This window comes from Dama dama, chromosome 13 (assembly GCF_033118175.1).
Source record: "Dama dama isolate Ldn47 chromosome 13, ASM3311817v1, whole genome shotgun sequence".
Lineage (NCBI taxonomy): Eukaryota > Metazoa > Chordata > Mammalia > Artiodactyla > Cervidae > Dama > Dama dama.
Window position 1 is genome coordinate 29,252,632 of NC_083693.1, and position 18,064 is coordinate 29,270,695.

An 18,064-nucleotide genomic window follows, 5' to 3' on the forward strand; every position below is an offset into this window, starting at 1 on the left:
AGGATAAACTGGAAGTTTACATCAACCACCCTGGATTTCTAGCTTCTCAAAAATTGTGAATCTACATGCTTCCATTTACCACACTCTAAGCCATAATATACCTGGCCCTGTCCACTCCCTCTGCCTACCCAGCATTTGAGTTCAGGGGAGTTCTGCACCATCTTGATGCCCCTTCTCTGTCACCGTGTTCCCTGCATCATTACAGAAGTCCAAAGGGAAGGAGTCAGCACACCGTGCTCTACTGCAGAGCTCGCCCCATCTCCAACAGTTACTTCCCGTGAGTGGGATGGGGGAGAAAGCATGACCAACACAGGCTTTGATAAGATAAAGGATTTCTGTTTTTATTTCCACTGCCTCTGAACAGGCTTCTCACATTACAGCATTACTTCTGTCCCCTTCTAGGGCACTGCATCAGAGCATGAGGGGCAGAACAAAGAACCAGCCAAGAAGAAAAGGAAAAAAGAAACGAAATGCCTGAGTTAATGTGAACTTTGGGGCTTTTGCTTTCCTTTTACCCAACAAGCAACAATGCCCCCTTGTCCTAATGCCTGCACCACGTTGGCATCTTGGTTCTGAACTCAACTGCACCTTTAGTTTAGAGGCAATCATTCTTGGCAGGTCCTGCTACTGAAAAATGGCTGGCCTCCCCTTTTGCAAAAAGCAGAGCTGAAAGCCTGAGTTTTAGGAGCCTGCACTGCCCCAATGAAGCTCCATGGGAGCAAATACAGAGCCTCCAGGCAGGGCTATAGTCCAGGCTGGCTTCATTTCTCCAGGGAGCCTTTGGTGAGTTCAATTATCTGGTAAATATCCAGTGCTTCACCTGAAAAATAGTGCAGTTCGTTAGGATGCCCCCTCACGAAGCAGTCAGAAGTGAGAAAAGGAACTTAATGTTAAGGTCAAAAAAGATTGCCAAGAATGGTAGGGTCATATTTGGGGAGGGTCTGTTTTCTTTATGTATAAAATAAGTTTGTCTTAGATACATTTTAAATAGACTTTAAGCTTTCTAATTTACTTGTTGCCCAAGAACGCACTGTGACTTTCAAACAATAAATCTTTAAATCTTTTGTGTGTGTGTGGTTGAAGAGGAAAGAAACCAGAATCAAACACTTCTTGCCTTTGTGATCTGAACAGTATGCTCACTTTGGACTCTGGGCCCGTTATAAACCAAAACAGCCCAGTACACAGCAAGAAGGGGGTTATTATCCTCTAGTACCCCAAGCCTCTGTTGTCCAAGACGACTTTCTAGTCTTCCCCCCATCCTACGTGTAATAAGGAACGAAGGTGTTGCGCTCACCCTGGGGAATCCCATATCGCCTTTCCATCCCAGTTGGGTTAGAAGGGGTTGTACAATCCATGGTCACTTCCTTCCTGAGGCACTGGTCAATATCGACGGTACTGAAAAACGCAACTGACTGGGGCAGATCATTCAGACCCAGCTTGTGGGCAAACATGCACCTGAAAGAGACCCAACCTCCTTTCAACAGCCGTGTCCCTGCTCTCAACAAAGGCGCGTCTCGAGGACAGGGCCTGCGCACCCAGCTCTGTTCACTTAGCAAAGAAAGCTGAAGGGCCAGCACGGCCCTCCACCCAGCAGCCCACACCTCCCGCTGAGCCACTCGGTACAACTGTGGACTCAGAACACACCTTTTTTCCCACTTTGGTCAGAAGATGAGGGCAACAGTATTGATCACTGTAAACATTCATTATATACCCATTAATCAGGACAGACCATGGTTCCCAAACTGGTTCTCAGTGGCAGATCAACATGGAACTGTAACATCAGTTAATCCAACCATATAAACTAGGGATTTTACTACAAGGAAATGCAACTCAATATGTATACTTGAGCTTCCCTTTTAACAATGTTTTTTGTTAGTAATCAGAATAACATACTTTTGGCACTTAAGAATCAATGTTTACAAATGAAAAATTATCTCAATTTTCTGTGAGTTGAGAAAAGCCTGTCACTTGATTTTCAAAACAAAGGTGTATTCTGAGGGGAGCACAGTTTGAGAACTCCTCTCTGAGACTACTCCCTGGGCTCTTCCACCTCCTGACCACCCCAGCGATCTAGTCTGGCGATATGACACTTTCAGTCTCCAAAAATCTTTTCTAAATATTGAGCTAGTCTTTTTAAGAATTCACAGTTTTTAAAAATCAGAAGTATTTTGATCGTCTCCCCCTCACCTCCCTGGACGACTCTGCTCCCCCCTCACTTGCTCGCATGCCACTTATTGCTGGGGGGATGAAAATTCAGATTGTGCCCAGTGTGGTCCAAGCCCCATGGATCTGGCAGACGGTCAGGCCGGAGGGGCCATGGGCCCTGCCTACCTGGTCAGGAGGTTGGTGATCTGCAGGGCGAGCGCTGCGCGGTATCGGTCCTCCTCCCGCACCAGGTAGCGAACCTCATCGTGGATGCTAATGCAGAAGCGCCCGTCAATGGCGAACTCCTCGAACAGCCACTTCATGGCCACGAGCATGAGGTGCAGGTAGTCCACCGCGGAGCTCTGCACCACCCAGTTCACACGGCTGGTCATGAACTGGGAGGGAAGGCAGGCACAGGTGAGAAGGGTCAGACCACAACCAGCTCCCCCGAGTAGGAGGTGGCACAGGAGCCCTGCCCGCCCTGAGGCCCCCGTTCCCCCGTTCCAAGGGCGGCGGTACCTCCCCGCGGACAGCACAGGGTTCCAGGGCCCGGCTGATGCGGCAGCCCAGCACCGGGGTACGAGGTATGTCAGATGTGGCAATGTTCTCCAGCTTGTTGAACATTTCTGACTCTGTGCCCCCCATCCAGGCTCTCTCAGCAACCACCTCCCACTTCTTCCATCGCGATCTGGGCAACAAAGAGGGCAAGCTTTGTGCTTCACTATATCAGAGCAAAAGCACGCCAGCTCTCCACAGGCCAGCCCAAACCCTCCCACTGACATGAACACAAAGAAGGTTCTCACTTCTTCGAAGCTTCTCTCTGGATCTTGCGCAGATCCTTCAGGGAAACCCAGCCGTCCTCAGTCCTGTCCACAGGGAGGTCCAACTCCTTCACCAGCCACTCGCCCTCATCTGACAGCCGGTACCTGGGGGCAGCGTCACAGCCATCACTCCCATGGGAATGGCTGTTCTGTGCCAAACCCTGGGATGGGCGTGTTCAACAGCACTCCGTTTCCACAACCACCCTGGGGTCAAAAGGCTCAGAGATGCCAAGTGACTCTGGGATCACACAGCAGGAGGAAGCAGAGCCTAGACAGGATCCCAGGACTTTGTGGGCTACCTGAGGGTAACCTGATAAAGGACGGGACCATTACTGTCCTAAACCTTCAACCCTGCACTGCCCAGTGACCAACAGGTGTCATGTTAGTCCAGGAAGCAGCAAAGGCTACCACCCCGCATTTCAGGGTGAGGGTGGGGAGAGCATTTAGAGAGGCAGAAGACAGGACATACAGCCAGGCCTGGCTCACTCTTCTTGGTCCCTGCTGCCCCAGACTCCCAGCTTCAGAACTGCGGCTTCAAATGACACCAGGTTAGTCCCCTGCTGGCTCGTCATGTCACTCACCTGCTCAGAGGTGCAACAGGCTTTCCCCACCACCCCAGTCCACACTGACACCTTCAAAGGTCTCCACGACTAAGACCCAGCCATCTCTGTCGTCACTGCCTCGCCTCCGCCAGCACACGCTGCCCTAGTGCATCCCCCCCAGCCCCGTCTCCCCCTCACCTCCCTGGACGACTCTGCTCCCCCCTCACTTGCTCGCATGCCCTGTGGGCGTGTGGGTTCACAACCCCCACATTACTGTTTATTCTGTTTATTCAGGAGCAGAGCAGGCACCCTGCAACCACTCAGTGATAACGCATGCAGCTTTATGAGGAAGACGGACTGTGAAGCCAGCAAACATCACAACCGAAGGACAGCCCACCTAGAGCTAGGCCAGAGGTCATGTGAGGGCTCAGGCAACAGGAAGGCCAAAAAGACAGGCGCAGCAGAGACAATAAAGCAAGCCTGAGGCCCAGGGGTGGGGAAGGGGGGACCCTCACCGGCGGAGGCCCTTGGTGACCGCATACATCTGCTGGGCCTTCTCAGCCGCCTCCTGCCGCGTGAGTCGGTGGTTGAACTGCATGAGCAGGCGCTCGGCAAAGGGCTGCCCGGCCCCGTAGATGCGGCCGTAGTTGATGATCTTGGCATGCTCACGGCTGATGCCCACGGTGGCCGCCGTCTTGCTGTGCAGATCGGTGCCCCTGCTCTTCCTGCCCTGCAGGGTCATCCAGCCGAAGGCCGTGCATCCTGGGAAGCAGGGTGACAGTGAAAAAGGTGGCTTTGGAAGTGCTCCGCCGGCCACGCGTCAGGCCGCCTCCACTCCACTTCAGCCCTGGCTCCCGCTCACCGTGCATGCCAGCAAAGTGGGCGTCTCCCAGCACAGCTGCGATCCACAGCTCCTGGGAATCCACGTCAGCACCCACGAGGACGTAGCCGGGCGGGGCCTGCACCATGGCCTTCAACTCACTGCCTACGCGGTCAGGCTGCGGGAAGAGGGAGGTCAGACCCCACGTAGGTGCCCGGTGAGACTCCTCTTGCTCACCCCAGGGCCTGACTAGACTGAGATGTGATGGCCCTTCCCAAGGGCATGGTTTTAGGGAATGCAGCCAGCTCTGCCAGTTCCACGCAAAGATCCCCTGCCCCATGCAGACTCTACAACAGCTGTGCCACGCATGCCTGGCCAGGAGCAGGTGCCCAGAACTTATCTGCCCAACAAATGGAGGGGCTGTGATGCCAGATTTAGACTTGAGTCCCGCCAGACTCAGATCTTAGTACAGGCCCATTGCAACCCCAGCCTCTCGACACAGGAGAGGAAGGCCAGGAAGAACAGATGTACAGAGAACACGTACCCGGGCGTTGCTGGCAGTGAGCCACGTGGGCTCCACGGCCCGCCGAGTGATGGTGCCGGCTGTCACCACCTGGGGCAGGATGGCCCCGTAGCGGCCTTCCTCATCATAGCTGGCATGCCTGTGGGGGGGGTGGGGGGAAGGACCTGAATCTCCGCAGCTGGCTTTGGTCTTAGGCCCCGCCTCACTCAGCCTTCCTGTTCCTGCAGCCCCGACAGGACGTACCTGGTCACGGCCCGGGGCAGCACAGACCGGGGCAGCCACACGACCATCTGGGAGCTGTGGGGACACAGTGCTGAGCGCAGCTGTGGGGGCGGGAGCCACCCCCGCACGACGCGGCTCTCAACTACCCTGCTCTGCTGCGTGCCCTCCGTGCCCGGCCTCCACCCTCTCCAGGGACCTGACTCGGACTGGGCCGTGCCATCTCCCATCCAGGAGCCTCTGCTGTGTGCCCTCCGTGGCTGGCCTCCACCCTCTCCAGGGACCTGACTCGGGCCGGCCCTGCCATCTCCCATCCAGGAGCACAAGCCCTCAGGGAGATGACCAGGCTGCTTCTGCCCACATCCTGGGGTGACCGTAAGGCGCCCCGCTTCAGCTCTGCCACCACTGCCGCCTCCACGCTCAGGGCAGACGTCACAGCCCCTGCCACTCTTCTCACAGGAGCGTGCTGCTGGCAGCCACCTCCGCTGTGGAACTAGACTTCGATCCATCTGCCATCCCCGGCCTAGGACCCAGCCCACAACACAGCTTACAGGCCACTAGCCCTTCACAGAAGGGGCCTCACAGAGCTGGGAGGGGCCTTCAGGGACCTACGGTACCACTCTTCTTACGTAACAAGGAAACGGAAGCTGGAGAGGGAAAGAGCCTGGCCCGTGGGCGCACAGCACCTGGACCAGAGAGCCTGGCCTCCAGACCAGGTGAGCCCTGCGCTGTAGTACAGGCTGTCAGGGGCCCCGGGGCTGGGGGTCTGTGGGGCGGGGAGGGGAAGGGATCCCAGGAGAGTAGTGACCTGGTCAGAGGCGTGGATAGCAGCAAGTCTCTGCCCTCCCCCATGGCCCACCTGATACGCTTATGGGCATTCCTCCAAAAAGAGATCATTTTATTGATTTCCAAGGCCCGGGGCCCACTGGCACCTCCTGGGCCAGCCTGCAGGGTGCCGTCCTCCATCTTGGGCAAGAAGTCTTTGGCAAAGGGGCTGCCCACATTGCAGCTGTTGCCATCCTGCGGAGAGCAAAGGAAGTGGGGGCTGGAGGTGCGCGGCGGATCCCCAGTGCTCTAGGCACTGCCCAACACCCAGCCCAGACTGCCCCACAGGCAGAGGAGTGTGGGGCAAATCCCTGATTGCAACATAGATACACACACAGGCGCAAACACACACACATTCACACGCAGGTACTAACACACACAGACACAAACCCAGCCCCCCTCCCAGTAACAGCCACCAGTCACCAGGTGTGGTAATAGGCTCCTGACACGCCCCATGTCGTTTTTCTCTTTTTCCTCGCCCTATGTCATTTAATTCTGCCACCAGATCCCTCGCCACTCAATTTTTAGAACAAAAACAAAGGCTAGAAGACTTCCCTGGTGGCTCAGATGGTAAAGAATCTGCCTGCAATGCAGGAGACCCAGGTTCAATCCCTGTGGGGAAGATCCCCTGGAGGAGGAAATGGAAACCCACTCCAGTGTTCTTGCCTGAAGAACATGGACAGAGGAGCCTGGCGGGCTACAGTCCGTGGGGTCACAAAGAGATGCCCCATGTCATTTTTCTCTTTTTTTCTTGCCCTATGTCATTTAATTCTGCCACCAGGCCCCTTGCCACCCAATTTTTAGAAGAAAAACAAAGGCTCAGAGAGATTGCAACTTTTGTCCAAGATCATGCTCTGCCCCTCTACTCCTGGCATTCCCACAGAAAGGCCATCTCCTGGTTTGAGTCACTCAACAGCCCACTATGCGCCCCGAATGCAGCAAGGACACCAGGGAACAGGGTGTGAACCAGAACACACACCTTATGAGGCAGCTTGAAGAACCAGCAGCCGGGGATATCCACATCATTGTAGGGTCCGTTGCCATGGTGATAAGCTGGCTGGCTGGCTTTGGGGCCACCAGCAGCAGTCTGTGGGGGCCACACACCTAGATCAGGCCCTGCTCCAGCACCTGCATTCAGCGAGGGCCATGGGGTAGGGGTGGGAAAAGGGCCTGAAATAGCATGCAGCTGGGAAATGACAGGATGGCCACGAGGTCTCAGGCTCCCTCCCTGGCCTCCAACAAGGGTGGGGCTGCCCAAGGGCATGGCAGTCATCTCCCAGCCCCCCAAAACCTTGGTAACTGAGGGGGAAAGAGCTACTTGGGTGCAAGAGGACGTGGCCACCCAGCACCCACCCAGAGAAGCCCTGAGCAGGCGCCCAGCTCACCGGAGGTAGCAGTTGACCTGGAACTGCCTCTCGCGAGTTCTCCATCTTTGCCTCGGCCTCCACCTCCAAGCAGCCCAGCTCTTCCACCTGAAGGGGCCCAGGTACCAAGCGAGTAAAGCAGGGGACTGGGCTGGCCCACATCCGCCAGCCCAACTCTGGGCTGAGTGAGCAGACAAGCGCCTCTGGCGCCCAGCCCCCACCCAGAGGCTGCCCCGTCCTGGAGGCCAGAGCCGCCCTCACCGTCTGCCACAGGGCGCCGCTGTCGGACAGCAGGAACTCCTCGGCCAGGTCTGCCTGCGGCGGCTCCGGCTGCTGCTTCCCCTGTTCAAGACAGTGCCTCCTGTACAGGGACTCGATGGCTCTGCGCAGAGAACGGCAGCCGCAGCCTGATTACCGCGGGCCCCTCGGGGCCAGGCCGCTCGCCGGGTGCCTTCCACCGTTCCCTGTTCAGTCCCCAGGAGCGGTTCTGAGGCAGGAATGGACAGCACTCTCCCTGGCTCGCAGACAGCGAGTGACAAGCTGAAAACGACAGCACGCTGCTGGCAGGCTGGGCTTCGAGGCCCGGGCTGACTCAGGAGAAGAGCGTGTGGGGAGCCGGGCAGTGGGGAGTCAGGGCCAGGCCCGCCCCAGGCCAACTCTGCCCACGCACCCACTCTTCGGCTCACAGGCACAGGCTGACCCCCATCCTTCTGTCCTCAGGCCCCACAGCCGGGTCAGACTGCCCTGCTGAGCCAGGACCCTCAATTCTGGGCCACTTCGCGCGCTATGGCTTCTCCCCAGAACCTGCCTGTCAAAAGCTCAAGGGTTTGGGATCTCAGACAAGAGACTGACTTCCTGGGGCCTTTTCTTCTGCCAGCTCTAAAATAAAGATAACCACCCTGTCTCATGTGGATGCCTCAGGAACAAACGAGGGAAGCGCTGTAAAGCACTTATTAACAGAGAGTAAAACCAGTGCTCAATAAGTGACACTCAAAGGAGGCACACCAAGTCCACGGACCCATCACGTTCAACAGCCCTCCAGCCTGCTCTCTACATGTTCCTGTGTGGGCAACCGGGCTGCGGGCTCCCGAACAGGACCTCAGCCCTTCCCACTCCAACCCCACGCCCTTAACTCCACAGGGCTCGGAGGCCTGGACGGAAAGACTGCCATCAGAAAAGAACTAGAAGCCAGATGCTCTGACTCAGGCTCCTCACCCTAGCCCGAGGTGGGCTTGGTCTCTCCAACAAGGGGAAGGGTCCCCAGACGCCAGCCCCTTCCTCCCTGAGCCAGAGCCTTACGTGTGGGGGCAGGCCGCCCCAGCCGACATGAGGGTGCTGCCAGCCGGCACCTGAGCCAGGTTGTCCCGCCGCCCGGGCACCAAGTAGCCCCAGCCATGCTGCTCCGAGTAGTGCAGGGGGAAGCCGTCCCAGGTCAATGCCATGAGCTTAGGTGTGACCCGCATCTGGAGGCTGAGGAGACTGGGGCCAGGGGTCCACGCAGGGTCATCGAGCCGGGGACACAGCTTCCGATACCACCTATGCCGCCAGCAGAGAGCGCGTCATAGCAGTCAAGGGAGGACGGCATGTAACAAGGAAGGCTCTCTCCACCCGACAACGCCCACCCATCCCAAGGCCTGCTGGTGACCTCAGCCTGCCATCACCCCTCCTCCCTCTGGGACTAAGCCAGGACCCCCACGGAGGCCCCTAGAATAATTCAAATATCCCTCAAGGACAGATCCTCTGTCAGCCCCCTGTTCCAGGACCCATACACATGGCCCAGGGCAGGATCCTCACCAAGCTCCACGTGACCAGGGAAACTGCCCAGAGCAGCGTGCAGGTCTGCCCGACCTCTGCTGCTCCATCCCTCATGGGCTGTCCACCAGAGCCAATGCCAGAGGCAAGTGAGGCACTCAGGGCACAGATTCAAGGCCTCCTCTTAGGCAAACACAAAATTGGCCCCTTGCTGTTCTGTCTGGATACCCCTATTTTCTCATCTCTGCCACTCTGTGGGGCGAGAATGAAGGTCACCTCCTCAAGGAAGCCTTCCTAAATTTCCCCAGGCAGAGTTTTAGGCTCTGCCTCAACACTGATGACTCTTCTGTCTCATGACGGACATAAACTCCAGCTGTACAGGCTGATCTACACAACTGGCTCCTCCCAGGGAGCAGCTACTAGAAAGGAGTTATGCTCCTCTTTGCCTTTCAGAGGCTGCAGTGAGGCCCAGAACACAGCAGGTGCTTACTGCACTTGCATTGAACAAGCCCAGTGACCTGGGGGTGAGAACAGGACAGGAAGACAGCAGGAACAAATGGGAGCATGTTAGCAGGACCTCATATGCATGCTACCCCCTGTGCTGGGGCCCAGAATATGGGTGTCTTGGGGTGGAGGGAGGGATAGGGTGGCCTCTGGACATGTGAAGGGACAGGGCTCACCCTGGGTGTCCAGGAAGGTGCTGGGGCCGCTTGGGCAGGAGCTCTGTGGTCCCCCTCAGCTGCTCCAAGCAGGTGCGGGCTGTGACATCTCGCTGGAACTCCTCCTCCTCACTGGGGGGGCCGGGGTCTGCACAGGGTGGGGAGGACAATCAGGACCAGGGAAGGGTGTCTCAGAAAGACCCTCCCAGGACCTGCCCAGTGGTCCAGTCCAGTGGTTCTAACTCTGCGCTCCCACTGCAGGGAGCACGGGTTCTTCTCTGGAAGGCTGGAGCCACCACTGCCAAGGGACCCCTGGGTCCCAGGCCCTTCCCAGGGCCCCTCCCTTCCCCGCCTCCCGCCCATGTTCCCCACCTTCCTGATCCCTGGGGTCCCCAGGGGCATCAGCCCCCTCGACAGGCAACTTGCTGGCTGCGGCCGGCTCCCTCCTCTTCCCCTTCTTCGCTTTCTTCTGCTTGAACTCCTGCACGTCCCACTCCAGGTCCCAGAGCCAGGGGTCCTCTTTGTACCTGCACAGCCAGTTCACCAGGGCAGGGCTAAGGCCACGCCAGAGGCCAGGCCTCCCACTGCCCGGCCCCTGCCCACCCAAGGGCCTGGCTACCTCTCTCCTGAGAGCAACTGGCAGGCATCGTTGGCCAGGTCCATCAGCGACTTCTTCATCTCCCGCTGGAGCTCCTCGTAGGTGCTCTGCGCCTCCGCCAGGTAACGCTCCCAGTTCTGGTTGACGGGCAGATAGGAGACACCCATCTCCAACATGCCAGCCAGAGTCACCGGGTGGGGACACCTTGAGGACAAACACCAGGGCTACCATAAATGACCACGGGAGGCAAGGCTCTGGCCCAAGCCCTGAGCCGGCCTGGCAATCCTCAACCCAATCACCCACGTCAGAGAGACAGGGGTTTAAACCCCAGTTCTCTCCTATTTCCCAGCCATGAGACCCTGCATAAGTGACTTCATCTCTCTGAGCCAAAGTTCCTTCATCTATAAAATGGGGATAATATCATTCCAACCTCAGGGATAATGTGGGAATGACAGATCACAAAAATGGAGATGGCTACCACTTGCTGAGTAATGACCAGGTGCCAGACACTGCATTAACAACTCCATACACACAAAGTGTCATACAAGAGCCTTACAACTGGAGTAGTCAAGTATGACTGTGTATGCTTCACAGATAAGACCACTGAGGCTCAGAGAAACCAAGTGCCTTGCCCAAGGTCACATGAGCTGGACCGGAGAATTAAGATCAGAACCGGGTCTGGCTGAGGTTTCCAATTCTGACCGCATCATCAGACTGACTCACTAGGACACATAACCAAGATGGACGTGAAGCCCTTGGCTCAGGATCTGGGTTCAGAGAGGGCGCTGAGCAGACCATGAAATCAGCACAGCCTGGGTCCTCCCCTCTATGACTCTGTAGGCATCCCAGAGTCCAAAGCCCAGGTGGCCACCCCTGGACAGAGCAGCTCCATGCTCTCAGGCCAGAAAGGCTGAGGGCCCCAGCCTGAGAAAGGCCCAGCAGCACCTGGCTACAATGGGCCCAGGTGCCACCGGGAACCCACTGACCCCCAGGGGTTCCCAGGGGGGCACTCCCTCACCTCTCCAGGAAGAGTGGAAGCTGCTGCTGGAAAACCTCATAGGTGGCCCACACGTCCTGGGCACAGTACTGCATCAGGTCCTGGCACAGGCGACAGGAAGGCGCAGGGTGGGCAGTCATCCCACTACTGCCGCTGGGGCCCAGGGTCAGGTGTGGCAGCTACACTCCCAGCGTCTCTAGGGGCCTGCCCCTGCCCACACCCCCGGAGACCCCTGCCCCGCCATACCTGGAAGTTCTCACGGACGTCCTTCATGTTGCCCTTGATAAACAGCTCGCGGGGCTCCTTCTCCAGGCGAGGCCCCCCCACATAGAGGCCGTGCACGTCCGCCAGATTATTGACACTGCTGATGTCCAGCCAGTCCCAGGACGAGATCTGGGGGCCAGAGCAAGGGACATGGCAGGTCAGCGTGGCCTTGAGCCAGACGGGCAAGCTGGTGACAGGGTCCCCCACGCCCCCTGTGCCCTCACCGCCGGGCCATTGGCTTTGCTCTGGGACTTCTGGCCTCGTTGAGTAGGGGGCCGGGCCTTGTGCTTGCCCTGCCTGGCGGCCATCCACAGACTGCGCTGGAAGCTGCTCAGCCCCGAGATGGCCATGTGCATGCTCATGGTGTCCAGGAAGCGCATGTGGGAACCCTGAGGAGGGAGAAAGGCTGCAGCAGAGGGGCCCGCCCGCCCCATCTCAGGGCTTCAGCCCACCAACCCCGCCACAGACCCCCTCCCAGCACACAGCCGGATGCTCAAGATGCGGTGTCTTCAAGCTTGCTCGTGCTTGTTCCTTCACCTGTGACGGGCCTGCCTTTAGATCCTAGCCACCCTGGAAGGCACAGGCCAGGCTCAGTCCCAACACATGGCCCTTCCCAGCAACAGCTGAGGAGCACCTTGAGAACAGAGGGCCTAAACCAGGCCTTCCGAGCTATCAGGCTTAGCTGCCCCGCCCTGCCACTCACCAGCTATGAGGCCCTGGGCAAGTTAACAAGGCTGTCCGAGCCTCAGCATCTGCAGCTGGAGGCCAAGGCTGCTCCCAGCTGCCCCACCTCTCCTGAGGCACTTCCCACAAACTCAAGAAGTGCTACCACTATGGTTCTGAATGTCTGACATGTGCACTGTTCAAGCCCTCTCAGCAATCCTACGATGCAACTTCTGCTATCTCCCTCTTTTTACAAAAGAGGAAACTGAGGCTCAGGGGTGTCAAGAAGCGCATGCTGCTCACCAGCGGCTGAGGCAGGACGTGTGCCCAGGCTGTGGGGCCCGCGGCCTCCAAAGCCCAGGCCAAGCTCTAAAATGCCGCACACAGACGAGGGCAATTAGCACTGTGACAGCTCAGGTCCTATGCCAGGGATCCTGGGGACCCAAGAGCTGGGCACAGGGACCACGGGCAGGGCTGGTCAACAGGGGGCCCTGGAGCCGCTACAAAGGCGATGGAGGTGCCAGCCAGGACACGCAGTCCTTCCCCGGCCACTGAGAGCCGGGCTCTGAGCCCACCCCGCGCCAGGACCTGCACTCGGCCCCAGGATCCTCACCTGGATCAAGTACTGCTCCCGGATGTGGGCTCGGTCGAAGGACACATTGTGTCCCACCACTAACCGCTCCCGCTGTTCTTGCTGAGCAGGGCCGCCGGCACTGGCAGGGACCTCCAGGGGAATGAGGTCAGCCGGCGACAGCTGGCTGGTCCAAGAGTAACGCTCTTCCACCAGCCGCCGGCTGCACCAGGAATACCTGAGGAGGCAAGAGGCGGGCAGGCTCAGCCCAGAGATGTGCATGCCCCGCTCCACAAGCCCCACTGCGCACCTTCCACCACATGCAGGTCCTGCGCTAGCAGCTGGAGACACAAGGGAGATGAGGTCTCCTAACCCTCACAGAGCTGGAGGTCGGGTGGGGGGCTGTCGGGGGCCGTGCTGGGAGTGAGGAGGAGTTACAAAGCCTTCTTTACTTCTCCACCTCCAGAGAGGAAGGCAGCTACGCGCCACAGTCCCCGGTGTCCCGGACGGGCATGCAGCCTGGCCGTCAAGATGTCTATTAAGTCCGGGGCTCACCAAGTCTGTGCTTGGCTCTGAGGTGTCTTAATGAATGTTACTGACCCCTCACATCTATAAGCATGAAACAGCTCATGTTCAAAGAGCTAATAAAGGGGACAGACAATTATAACAGGACCCAAAGTGGAATTTTTTTTTTAATTGAAAGTGGGGGAAAAAAAAGACAAATGCCGCACACATGTACAGGATGAATCATCTGACGGCTAGAGAGATTCCGAAGAACAAAGAGCAAGTCACACACCCTGTAGAAGGTGCTGGGCCTCTGAGCAACCACCCTCAGTGACAGACCAGGGAAAGTGCCAGAAAGGAGGAGATGTATGCACATGTTCTAGAAGTATGTGCTAGGGCTGGGGGGTGGGGGTAGGGGGACAGGGGGTGAGTGCTGCCTGTTGGGGGCCTGACACTGACTCAGGAAAAGGCTGGAGTTTGCTCAAGATCCACAAGACTAATTATGGGGAAAAAGCCTCTTGTGAACCATGGATCATGCCAAAGGCTCAAGGCCACTCAGCACCAAAGTGAGTGACGAGGCCACCTGTGTGGCCACCACAGCTGCAAACAAGCTCCCCGTGTCCCTTATGGAGGGAAGGAGGGGTTATCTGCCACAATAATTAACAACAAACATAAAACTAGTTTCTCAGGGGGAGGGGATTACCAGCAAAAAGTGGTTCCTACTTTTAAAGCTCTAACCACATCCCAAATGATGGGAAAACGCTCAGGAACTCAAGTTGCAACCTCCTTCCCTCTCCATTCAACATGTCAAAGCCCTTAATAACAACACGGAAGAAAAGGCTGAAGGATGTCAAATATCAGAGGCTGCGGTGATGACAAGGACTTTGGTTGCTATAAAAAGCCAGACTGGTGTCAAGATCTGGGTCTGCAGCTGTGCATGAGAACCATCGTGTTAAATTCCTTTGTGACAAAAAAGAAGAAAGCCAAAATGCAAACACCTTTGGCATACTTAAGATGAGTCAGAACCATCGCTATTAACACTACACTTCCCCTGTGAACCTCAGCTCGGCACTGACAGCCTGTGCAATGTCCCTCTGGTTTGATGACCAAAGCCTTCACCTGCGGCCTTTCAGAAGCTGCCCTCTGGCCCGTGCAAGGCTTCTCCCTTCCACTGGAAACTGCAGGCTGCTCAGGTATCTGACGTTACACAGCCAGATGCCAGCGATGTGCCCAAGTTAAGTGGGCTGCTGTCAGGGTCCCCGCCTCCCACTCCCCACCACAGTCAGGCTCCCAGGAGGAAGGCCCTCTATGAGCCCGGTCCTCAGTAATGACTTCCACTGCCAGGCAAGCTGAGCGGTGCCCCCCAGTACCACTGGCAAGAATGGTATGAGAATGCGAGGATGATGGAAAGGACAGGAAGAGAAAGAGGTGAAAAGTCAGGAGAGGAAGAAAAGAAGAGAAAAAGGGGACTAGAGGCAAATTGGCCAAGAATGACTGAAAGGTTGAAAAACATTTCTTATCACTGGTTATCTAATTTCCTTTCAGCCACCACAACCTACTTCACTTTCTCAAATGATGGACAGTATTCCCTCTATTTGACCATCAAGTTACATGGTAAGCTGAGATTCTCATCTTAACTGAAACTAATCAATAAGGAATCATCTAGTTTTGCTCTTTTCAGCCATTAATGCCTACCTTATCTATTTAGCCATGTTTTCACCATTTTCAACTGCATATTTAACATTTCGCAGCTTTCTTTACAAAGATGTAGCTTCCAATAGGAATAAAGAAACTGCCAACTTTTTTTTTTTGCTGGCCATGCCTGAAAGCATTAAGGTTGTAAATAGTATTTTAATCCTGGAATGAAGAATAAAAAAGGGGAGAAACAGTACTGCCATCATTGTTTGAAAAAGAAACTTGGGTAGCACTTAGAAAGTTACTCAAAAAGAAAAGAGTGATTGGACATACATTTGGGGGACCAAAATGCCTGCAGGCCTACTTGGGAGGCTGGGGGATGGAAGAAGTGTTTCTCAACTAGGGGTGGTCAGCAAGGTGTTACCTGAGGGGAGGGGTATTTGGAAACTGAAATTGGGGGGTGGGGGTGGGCAGCAGGATTTGGTCTGGCATTTAAAGGAGCAGCTGGGGACGCTAAGTGTCTTATACTGCCTGGGATATACCCACCAAAGAGAAGTTTCTCCTGCCCAAAATAACCACCGACATCCCCAAACAGAAACACTGTTCAAATGTCTTGGACTAACTTTTCAGGAAGCTCTTAGGGGAAGGGGTAAAGGCACCAAATCAAGGTAATCTCAACTGGTCTCCCAGTCAGCCTCAAGTACAACATGTTACTGGGACTCTGCTGAGCCCCTCACCACCTGACACTTGCTAGGGTGTCCTTTACCACACACACCTTCCCCACCAGAAAGTAAGCTCTATCAAAGCTGGGGTCAAGCTGATTTCAGTTCACCACTGAGTCCACAGTCCCTGGAAACCCACTCGCCAGACACAGAGTGGGGGCCCCCCAGTGGGCTCAAGTCCCCTGACCCCCGCCCCTCCCTACTCACCAGGCCGAGGGGGATATGGCCACCGCCAGCGTGGGGCAAGTTCCCTCTGCCAAGCAGACCTCCACGTCGAACACCAGGGCCCGCTCCTCGGGGATGGCCACGGGTTCGGCCTCCCCCGCGGGGCCGTACCGGGTCCAGCCCTCCGCCCAGGCCCAGCTCGGGGGCCGCGGGGGCAGCTGCGCCTGCAAGAGCGAGTTGGCCGCCTCCAGGTAGGGCAGGCTCTGCTTCTGCGCCAGGAGGCGGAAGTGCTGGTCCAGGCTGCCCCCGAGGAGGGGCGGCAGGCGAAGCTCCACGTCGGGCAAGGGCGCGGCCGGCTGCCCCCAGAGCCCGTGCTTCTGCAGGTGCTCCACGCTGCGGTGCACCGCGGCCTCGTCGGGCCTCTCCCCGCCGGGCCCGAAGATCTGCTCGTGGAGCCCTCTCGAGAGCATCTGGATGTGCAAGGGGTTGTGCCGAAGCTGCCCGCCCTCCGAGGATGGCACAGGCGGCGGCGGCGGCGGCCCGTCGCTGGGGACGGGGTCGGAGGCGGAGCTGGAGACCCAACGCCCCGGAGCTGGAACCGGGCCTGGCCCGACGGTGGCGCCGGCCACCTTCCTCCAGAGCAGGCGGCTCATGGTGGGTGCAGGGAGCCCCCCGGTGGGCGTCAGAACACCCGGCTTTGGGATCCAGCTTGGCAGTGTTCACGGGCTGAGAGACGTGGAGAGGGACACGTCCTGTCTCCGCTTTCCTGCCAGGGAAATGGTTCTGACCATGCCTGCCTTCCACCCACAAATCCTAAAGGAGACAGATGATGTACAGTGTTACCAACTACATGCAGAGCACGTGCGATCTCATCAGCCCTCCTTCCGCGAGCACTGCCTGCGTCCCAAAGTAGGGTGCCAGGCGCCTTTAGGTGCATGTTCTCAGCTAATCATCAAGCAACCTTGGGAAATACCAACACCCCTCGGAAAACCTAGGTTCACGTTAAGTTCATCAGAGGAGACGGCAGTGGTTAAGAGCGCAAGACTCTGGCGGGGACGACGCGGGTTTGAATCCCGGCTCCAGCTCTTCCGAGACGTGTGACCTTGGGCAAGCGCCTTAAGCTCCAATTCCCTACTCTGTAAAATGGGGTGACTGGGTTCTACCGGTCATACAGGACTGCAGTTCGGGTGACACACAGGGCGAACCTGCCGCGGGACACGACCCTCGGCAAGGGCTCGGCAAACGGTGGCTGCCGCTGCCCCGACCGCCACAGCCCGAGGGCCTAGCGCCCTTAGGGGCCGGCGCCCGGGTTCGAGCCCGCCAGGGGGGCCGCTGTCCCGCGGGAGTCCCGAGCCCGAGCCCTAGCCCAGCGCGCCGCAGGGGCCCTCGGCCGCCAGCCGCGGTGCGCGCTGGGACGAGCCTCCGCCCAGCCCAGGGCCGCGCTCCCACACTGGAGAGGGAGGGGCCGCGCCGCCGCTCAGCGACCCGGCCGCCCGCCCCCAAGCGCCGAACCCGCCGGAAACCTCAGTCCGCCGGGTGCCTCCGGGTCTGCGGCTCCCGACCCCAGGCTGGCGACGCCCCGGCTCCCTCCGCGCGGCCTGTGCAGCCTCGGGGTGGCGTGTGGCCTCCACCCGAGCGACCCGCCTCGCTGGCAGGGGCAACTTCCCGTCTGTGCCCCGCTAGGTCCCGCGGCTACCGGAGAGGCAGGCGGAGACTCCCAGCGCGACCAATAGGAGAGCCACAAGTGGACCGGTCCGCCCGCAGGGGGGAAAAAAGGACTTCCGGGTGGACTTTCTCCTGCAGAACTCTGGGAGCCAAGGTCCAATCTCCCCTGCTCAAGAAGCAGTTGGGTTGGTCTCAGGCAAGCGGGTGGGCGGTAATAATACTTTTTACATTGTCCAAAGAGCTCTAGCTAGCGGGCGGCCGCGTGGCCTAATGGATAAGGCGTCTGACTTCGGATCAGAAGATTGCAGGTTCGAGTCCTGCCGCGGTCGCAAAGCAGAGAGTTGCTTTTTGGTTTATCCTTTCTTAGGAATTTAAGTAACAGGACCGTATGGAAACGCTGTTGCCGATTGTCACCCTTCGTTCACGTCTGGGAACACCCAGATCTGAAGAAGTAACTGCACCCACATCCCATGTGGCAGTGTCCCTGTGAAATTGCTCCTCTACCTGCTACAGCTACATGGAGGTGGGCGGAAGTGGTGGACCATTTCTAAAAATGTACATCAGCGCTCATACACCTCCACACTGGTAGAGAAGCGGGAGCATCCTTTGC

General features: G+C 57.6%; 2 protein-coding genes and 1 non-coding gene across 9 annotated transcripts in view; 2 read left to right on the plus strand and 1 right to left on the minus strand.

The window, feature by feature from the left end:
- The window catches only part of FANCI (FA complementation group I), a 62,196-nt gene extending 61,657 nt beyond the window's left edge, over positions 1 to 539 (plus strand). For all 3 annotated transcript variants that reach the window (XM_061158678.1, XM_061158680.1, XM_061158679.1), the window contains exon 38: positions 403 to 539. In XM_061158678.1, the coding sequence (XP_061014661.1) occupies positions 403 to 483 (81 nt within the window). In that variant the 3' untranslated portion in view covers positions 484 to 539. The remainder of the gene's footprint in view (positions 1 to 402) is intronic.
- Positions 1 to 16,580, minus strand: part of POLG (DNA polymerase gamma, catalytic subunit) — a 30,409-nt gene extending 13,829 nt beyond the window's left edge. The window contains exons 1-22 of one of the 5 annotated variants that reach the window (XM_061158685.1): positions 15,832 to 16,580; positions 12,806 to 13,001; positions 11,754 to 11,918; positions 11,512 to 11,658; positions 11,287 to 11,366; positions 10,290 to 10,472; positions 10,043 to 10,197; positions 9,692 to 9,818; positions 8,559 to 8,795; positions 7,521 to 7,641; positions 7,281 to 7,367; positions 6,875 to 6,982; positions 5,930 to 6,090; positions 5,095 to 5,148; positions 4,873 to 4,990; positions 4,371 to 4,506; positions 4,024 to 4,270; positions 2,949 to 3,071; positions 2,665 to 2,833; positions 2,332 to 2,540; positions 1,295 to 1,395; positions 316 to 820 (exon numbers count right to left, since the gene is read on the minus strand). In XM_061158685.1, coding sequence (XP_061014668.1) covers positions 762 to 820; positions 1,295 to 1,395; positions 2,332 to 2,540; positions 2,665 to 2,833; positions 2,949 to 3,071; positions 4,024 to 4,270; positions 4,371 to 4,506; positions 4,873 to 4,990; positions 5,095 to 5,148; positions 5,930 to 6,090; positions 6,875 to 6,982; positions 7,281 to 7,367; positions 7,521 to 7,641; positions 8,559 to 8,795; positions 9,692 to 9,818; positions 10,043 to 10,197; positions 10,290 to 10,472; positions 11,287 to 11,366; positions 11,512 to 11,658; positions 11,754 to 11,918; positions 12,806 to 13,001; positions 15,832 to 16,442 — 3,594 coding nt within the window. In that variant the 5' untranslated portion in view covers positions 16,443 to 16,580 and the 3' untranslated portion in view covers positions 316 to 761. Of the gene's footprint in view, positions 1 to 315; positions 821 to 1,294; positions 1,456 to 2,331; positions 2,541 to 2,664; positions 2,834 to 2,948; positions 3,072 to 4,023; positions 4,271 to 4,370; positions 4,507 to 4,872; positions 4,991 to 5,094; positions 5,149 to 5,929; positions 6,091 to 6,874; positions 6,983 to 7,280; positions 7,368 to 7,520; positions 7,642 to 8,558; positions 8,796 to 9,691; positions 9,819 to 10,042; positions 10,198 to 10,289; positions 10,473 to 11,286; positions 11,367 to 11,511; positions 11,659 to 11,753; positions 11,919 to 12,805; positions 13,002 to 15,831 lie in introns of those variants that run through there. The other 4 variants (XM_061158684.1, XM_061158683.1, XM_061158681.1 and 1 more) reach the window with 4 other exon arrangements.
- A 1,130-nt stretch (positions 16,581 to 17,710) lies between these two features.
- On the plus strand, positions 17,711 to 17,783 carry TRNAR-UCG (transfer RNA arginine (anticodon UCG)). The gene has a single exon. It is a non-coding gene; the product is annotated as a tRNA-Arg (tRNA).
- The last annotated feature ends 281 nt before the right edge of the window (positions 17,784 to 18,064 follow it).